Source organism: Cinclus cinclus, chromosome 9 (assembly GCF_963662255.1).
Source record: "Cinclus cinclus chromosome 9, bCinCin1.1, whole genome shotgun sequence".
NCBI lineage: Eukaryota > Metazoa > Chordata > Aves > Passeriformes > Cinclidae > Cinclus > Cinclus cinclus.
The window spans coordinates 8,247,871-8,255,243 of NC_085054.1; the positions used below are offsets into that span (position 1 = coordinate 8,247,871).

The following is a 7,373-nucleotide window of genomic DNA, read 5'->3' on the forward strand; positions in this document are numbered from 1 at the left end:
TGAGTGCCCTCATTTTTAAACCTTTCTCCAAGGTCTTCTGCATCATGCTTTAGGATCAGGAGTTAACTCTGGTAGTTGTCCTGATCCATCTACACTTGAAGTCACTGGCACCTGCGGTTTACTAGATACGCTGATAATGCTGGTGATATTCCTAATGTCCTTATCAAACAACAGTCACAGTGTTAGGTGGAAATGAGCATCTGAATTCCTCTTCATTGTTTTCCCTGATCAGAATTTTGAGTGCTGTCTTCACTTGGAAGTTGGTAAGGTCTGGTTTTGCACTTGCCTTGGTTTTGTTCTTGTGTCAAGATTTTACAGTCATAATATACTTTTCTGCTTGCCATCACAGAATGAATGGATATCTTGCTGTCTCTTGAGTCTGTATTTTTTTTCCAGGAAAGATATTTTGTCTGTTTTCTGGCATCAGTCAGGCTTCAGTTGAGGAACCCTCTGTAGTTGCTGTTGGCACACTCCTCTCCACAGGAAAGGGAGGAGCCAGGCTACCCTGGTTGGGAAAGTCAGTTGGATGACACAGAAATCCCACACTGTTTTCACTTAGCTTTTGGTTTACTTTGTTAAGAAGGGTTTTCATCTCAAGCAGTTCCTTGTTTCTTAAAGTAGTTTCAGCTGTTAATCATGGTCATTGGTGCTGCCAGTTCTACTTTTTGGTTTTTTTATTTTTCATTTTGTTACATTTTAGTGTGCGGTGGGGGTTTTTAAGTGTCAAAAGTCTTTAAGCGTAAAATCCAATACTCTTCATTATTCATTTTCAAGTATAGCATGAAATAACAGAGAGACACTCCAGTATTTGCTTAAGAAAGGCCCAACATGAGTGTAGTATTGCTGTGCTTTTACAGACATACATAATTTTCTTTGGAAAAATTACGCGCTCAAAAAAACCCAGACTTTAACATTAATTTCTACCATTGTTAAGACTTGTTAAGACCATTTGTTAAGATTTGTTCTGTTTGGCACACTTGGTTATCCCTAACAGGAAGGCATTTGTGCACTATTATTTTATTGATTAGTACTTAAGCATTCTGCTTTGGGGAAAATGTAAATTGGAAATATATCAATATTTAAATTTGAGTGTTTACTTTTGTTTATTTTCTTTATTTTCATCACATTTAGGGGAATTCCTTGGTACTTTTTAGTAATTCCTGTGACATTGAAAGTCACAAAAGTAAAAGACTCGGGCAGAGAACCTGATTGTCTGTACAGAGTGGGATGCAGTACCTTATTCTTTTAGTGAGGCTGTAGCAGGTCTGATGTCAGTCACTTCAGAGACCTTTAGACCTCAGTGCTCATTTATTGGTAAAATGTACCAGCTCTGCTCCTGCATTATGAAGATCGTCTGTCAACACTTTGAGATATTCTCCTTTGTTATTAAGCTTGTGATGCTCTACACTGTCAGGTTTTTTGCCAATTATAGTTAAGGTACAATGGTGTATTCACTGGATCAAAGTCTCACACTGGCGGTAGAGGAATGATTTGTAAGTCTTTATTCATCTGAATCGTACAATAGAATACCTGAGGAATGCAAATAATCCCTCTAAGGACTCAATAGAAAAGCTGTTAAAATGACAGTCTAAGACTATTATTATTCTGAATTGGTGTTTTAGCCAAAGTAATTATTCCTTATCTTGTTGTTCCACAATACTTCTTACTTTATTAGTTATGACCATATTTACCAAACAGAATTCAAATCCAATTTTTGATGTTATTTTCATGCTCATTTCACTTTTTCAAGTTCACACATTTCGTGCCATCTTTCTTCACTTGGCACATTATTTAATTAGTCTAGAGATCAGTGTTAGATAATTCCTTAAAAAACATCTATAATGGATGTACGCACATATGTTGAAGTCCATTTATGAATTGTAGATTCATTTTGATATATTTTCTGTAAAATGTTGGCATTTGTAAGCTCTGAAATTTGATACCCGTTTTGTTAGCCAAAATAAATTAATTAACTACAGATGTTAGTTTTAGAAATGCTGTTAAATGTCAGATGTCACATTGAGAAACACACCTTAGTTGTGATTTTTAGTTCAGATGTTTCACAAGGCAGTAATGTTTCAGTATCAGTCCTGGATACCAGACTGTGTTTTCACTGGATAACGGGAGGCAAGAAAAGATTAGTATAATGAGGATTGAAAAACATTGACGGGGTATTTACATAAGTAAATGATAGAAGACCAGCCTTATATAACAAATGCGTGAAAACTGTTGAGTGAACTTCTATATTCTTTGTCCCATCTAAAACCCTTGTCCCATCCAACCCCAGTTGGCCATGCACTTAATCTCATAATAGCTCTGATCCCCTGCTATTTTCTTTGATAAATGTGTGTTGATGAACTTGTGGTTCAGTTCATTTTTTTCTGAAGTGACATTTGCATTGATTATTTAAAGGTTTGCAGGCCACAGTTTCAAAGCACTTTAGTATAATAGCAGCTAAAACCTTAGTCTAAATCTTGCAGATTAACAGGACTAAGGAAGAGAACTCAGCGAGCGTAAAGCCCTGTGCTGTATGGTGGGTGCTTCAGGTCTGAAACATCACTGGCACCCAAAATGCTGTGTTGTGTAATTTGATTATTCGTGTACAGGAAGTATTCCCATGGGTCCCATGTTTGCTTGCTGAGCATAGAGCTGTCATTCTTACTATTCATATGTGTTTAGAAATAGTGTCCTATTAACAGTAGTGAACTCCTCCCAGGTAATTTTTAAAGGTCTCCCTTAAAATAAATACTTGCAGCCATGAATATGGTGCTTGTTTTTAAAGATTTTTTTCAACACCATCTACTGCTCTAAAGTTCTCACAGAATCACAGAATATTCTTAGTTGGAAGGGACCTACAAGGATCATTGAGTTCAGCTCCTGACCCTGCACCAAACATCCCCAGGAGTCTCACCGTGTGCCTGAGAGCATTGTCCGTTGGGTCAAGAAACCTTTTTGAACACCCGACCTAAGCCTCCCCCAACAACTTCAGGCCATTCCCTCGGGTCCTGTCCCTGGTCACCACAGAGAAGAGATCAGCGTCTGCCCCTCTGCTTCCCCTCTTGAGGAAGTTGTCACCTCAGTGAAGTCTCCCCTCAGTCTCCTCCAGGCTGAACAGACCCAGTGCCTTCAGCCGCTCCTCATACAGCTCCCCTCAAGGCCCCTCACCATTGCTGTTGGCTTCCTTTGGGCATTCTCTAAGAGCTTTTTAACCTTCTTATACTGTGGCACCCAAAACTGCTCCCAGAGCAGAGGGGGACAGTCACATCCCTTGCCTGGCTGGTGATGCTGTGCCTGATGTACCCCAGGACAGGGTTCACCCTCCTTCCTGTTAACTTCAGTAGGGTAATTAACTTTCCAAAATTAATGCCATAGGGTTTTAGCTCTAAATTTGTTGTTTCGTTCAACTAAATAAAAATTATGAACAGCAAACTATTGTAAATGCTGATAGTTATTGAAGACAAATAGGAAACTTTTTTATTTATTTAAAAATAATAATAGTATTGTAGCCAGTAGCTTTGTCCTGGGACAGCAGTAGAAAGGTGAGAAAAACCAGTAGAAACACGGTCCTGTTTTGGTTGGCTATGGCATACTCCAAGATCAATACACAGAAAAAGCAGGTGCAGCTGGCTGTAGAGGAGTGCAGTGTTCTTTTCCGTCTGCTAATATCAGTAGTCTTAGCTACTGAGAATTTCTTTTTTTTTAATTAAAAAAACCAGGAAGAACTGAAGGCCCAAGTTCTACCACATTTGATAAATGCAGTTCTTGGAAGTACATTTTTCTCTCAGAAAGTTTATTCACTTTTTAGATTGTAAGTATTTAACCTCTACCAAATACCTAGCTATTGTCCCAAATTATGCCTATTTCTGATAGATTAAATGCCAAACAGAAACCAGGAAACAGTGAAATGTTAATGGAGTACACCTGAAGCAATTGCTGCCTGTTAATGCCTTGACCTTGGAAAGCAATACACAAAAAGATGGCATCATAAATCCGTGCAATTCTTATGAATATGTATGTGCTACTTGATAATAATGAATGTGGTACAGCCATGCATGCACTACAAGATAATGTTGTGCCCTTTGTTGTCTACAGGTTGATAAAAATTAAAGAGTGGGTGGACAAGCACGACCCGGGTGCTTTGGTCATTCCTTTTAGTGGGGCCTTGGAACTCAAGTTGCAAGATATGAGTGCTGAGGAGAAACAGAAGTATCTGGAAGAGAACATGACACAAAGGTTAATTAGCATTCATTTTCCCTACACTTTATTATCAACTATTTCCTTGCAGTAATTTAATTGCTTGCGCTGATAGAATAATAAATGACAGAGTAATTACCATTATAAAGAGAGAATCTTCTCCTTTCTTTACCATGAGACAGAGTGAAAAGATTTATTTTAAATTAAGTTTTTAACTGTCATCTGTCATCTCTGTACAGTGTTTTAATTATAACATAGGTATTAGTTATGTATATTTTTGAGAGGGAACGATCACCAAAACTGTTTCGTCATCCATGGGGAATAAGGGCAATGGAGAAAATTTTGCCATAATTTTCTGAAGAACTATAATAAATTGTTTCAGTATTGAATTGCAGTCAAACAGATACGCTTTCCTGACCTAGAGTCCTGAAAATTGCATGAGACAAGAGTGCTGCCTGATAGGGTGATTTATATTTATTCCATGTTTCTGTAGCCTGCCAAATAAACAAATCAAAATACTATCTTTATGATTTTGCAGCAAAAAAGTACTTCTAAAGAGAGTTCAAAGTAAAAGGCTACTGCAATTACTGCTCTGTTCAAAAGTAGACCTGGTATCCTCAAAATATGTGATGTCTTTCCATGTAAAATTGATTACTTGGCGCATTTAGCTGTTTTATGTGTATATGCTGAATGAATTGGATTCCTTCCCCCTTTTTTTTTCAGTGCTTTAGCAAAGATCATTAAGGCTGGATATGCAGCACTCCAGCTAGAATACTTTTTCACTGCAGGCCCAGATGAAGTGCGTGCATGGACCATCAGGGTAAGATTCATACTTATTCATCAGCTATATCCAGTTCCACACTATTGAATTCAGATTGATATCACTGACTTTGAAGTTTGTCATGGTGGCGGTTAGCTAGTCATTACAGATGAGGTTTTTGTCCAGGATAACTTTAATTATTTGTGAGCTGCTGAACAGTGAAAGTGGAGCTGCATTGATTGAGGCAGGTAACAATTGATTCTGCCTATTACATAGTCTGAATTTCTTCATCCTGTAGAATCTGTCTACCCTCCTCCTGTGGTCAGAGATAAGACGTACCAGTATTGTGCTTGCTTAATCTGTGTGACTGGGTTTGTCTGCAGTGAAATTGATGTTGCTTTTCATTTTGTATTCACTAAGTTTGTTTGGGTTGCGGATGGTTCATTCCTCCTGTGCTTTGCTGGGATTACATTTTCAGCAATAAAAGCAATATAACGTCATTATATTCCTCATGGATACACACTTGGGCTCCAAATCCTAAAAATCAGTGTGCAGTAATTCAGGTTTTTCACTGACTTTAGTATTTAGACCCAGTTTATTTTGGTATTTTGTATGTTTAACTGGGAACTTATGTAATGCCTAAAACTATATTGTGTATTTTAAGTATGGATGTAGAATGGTTATAGCCATGGACATCAACTAATTTATTCCCATGGGACAGTAAGAGCTGAGCTGTAGTGTTTTGCCTTTGAACGTAAATATGCTGTAATATAAAGATAAATAATATGCTGTAATATGAAGATAAAATATTTTGGAATGTGTACAGTTGCAAACTCATCTTAAAAATTACAACAATACCAACTTTTGGAGGTACAGCTCAATCTTTGAGCTCCTGTTTATCGCATCAGTGTATTTAGGGCTGTGCAATGAGTTTCAGTGCTGTATTTAATTTCATTCACTGGAATTAATTTGTTTTCATTAATCAACATAATTTCCTGTAAATTTATATTTTTAATAGTACTGCTACAGATGTTTGTGTATGTGTTTTAGCACATTAAACTTATTTTCTTATAAGCATATGTGGGGTGTTTTCAGCTTTTTCTTCTCGTTGCTATTTATGTCATAACTGCTTGCTGAAATCCCTGAGATAGTGACCAAAATAATATAAAAATGGGAGTTTTGTTGTTCTGATTCTTGCCATAGTTTTTAAGAGCACATTGTGAAATTCCACTGTTTTCAGTAGAAGTGCTTGCTCTTTATTAGAGAATTTGAAAGCTGGTTTATCTTAAGACTGATTGTGAGTATCTTTGATTTAATGTGCAAAGATATTTAGTCAGGTAAGCATCAGTGAGTAGCCATATTAACCCAATACATCTTTTATTGTAAAAACTGTGCTTTACAGTGTCAGACTCTTTAGCACTTTAACATGCTTTATTAAGCAGCCTTTAGGTCACCATTATTGCTGGAATTTCTCTCCATGGTTGTATGTGCACAGAATGTATGTCCTTGTAATTTAAAGCATGCAGCTATAATGCATTCTTCTCTCTTGCATAAACTTAAATTATTGTGTAGTCGTCTCTGATTTTTTATTTTTTAGTGGTTCAGTTGTTGATGTTTTGGCAAGAATACCCAGTTTGCTCTATATCAAACTTACTAAAATTATTCTGAAATAAAAATAAGCTAACGTGTCCAGCTTGACATCCATACGTCTTTTCTCATTGCAAATGTTGTTTGCCATGCATGTTATCTTTAATTGAAATTATTTGGATGTAAGTGAAAATCTTGAGTAATTCAGATTTTAAAGTTATTTAAAAATCTTCATCTTCCTCACTTTCTGTGTGGAAAGGTAGGGGTCGAAGCAAATCTCACAACAAAACACAGTCATAGCTTCTAAAATCAATAGTGCTGTTGATACCTATTAGGAAAAACAAAGCTGCTGTTCTTTAATGTCTCTTGGTTTATCTGTGACGAAGGCACTCTGTATCCTAATATTGAGGATCTCCCAGCTGCATGTGTGACATTTTAGCTGATAGGAAACAAAGTTTCAGCAGAACCTGAAAGCATATAAAAAAGGAGAAACCTCTTTCCTGCAATCAATCTTCTTAAATGCAATTAATTTTCTTCTTTCCTTTGACAGAAAGGGACGAAGGCTCCTCAGGCAGCAGGGAAGATTCACACAGATTTTGAAAAGGGATTCATTATGGCTGAAGTAATGAAATATGAAGATTTTAAAGAAGGAGGTTCAGAGGCTGCTGTCAAGGTGAGCTCCCCACTTTTTCTTCTCCCTCCAGATGTGCCATTTTTCCATTTCAGATCTGATTTTTCACTGGTTAAAAGTTCTTAGTGCTAAGTGAATCTTCAGTCACCTCTAGCAATAGACCAAAATCCATTTTCATCTTTCACTTAAGAAAGAGTTCAA

General features: G+C 36.9%; 1 protein-coding gene across 3 annotated transcripts in view; it reads left to right on the forward strand.

Annotated features, from left to right (window-relative positions):
• The window catches only part of OLA1 (Obg like ATPase 1), a 105,801-nt gene that overhangs the window by 94,170 nt on the left and 4,258 nt on the right, over window positions 1-7,373 (forward strand). For all 3 annotated transcript variants that reach the window (XM_062498192.1, XM_062498191.1, XM_062498193.1), the window contains 3 exons: window positions 4,093-4,233; window positions 4,918-5,014; window positions 7,092-7,214. In XM_062498192.1, coding sequence (XP_062354176.1) covers window positions 4,093-4,233; window positions 4,918-5,014; window positions 7,092-7,214 — 361 coding nt within the window. The remainder of the gene's footprint in view (window positions 1-4,092; window positions 4,234-4,917; window positions 5,015-7,091; window positions 7,215-7,373) is intronic.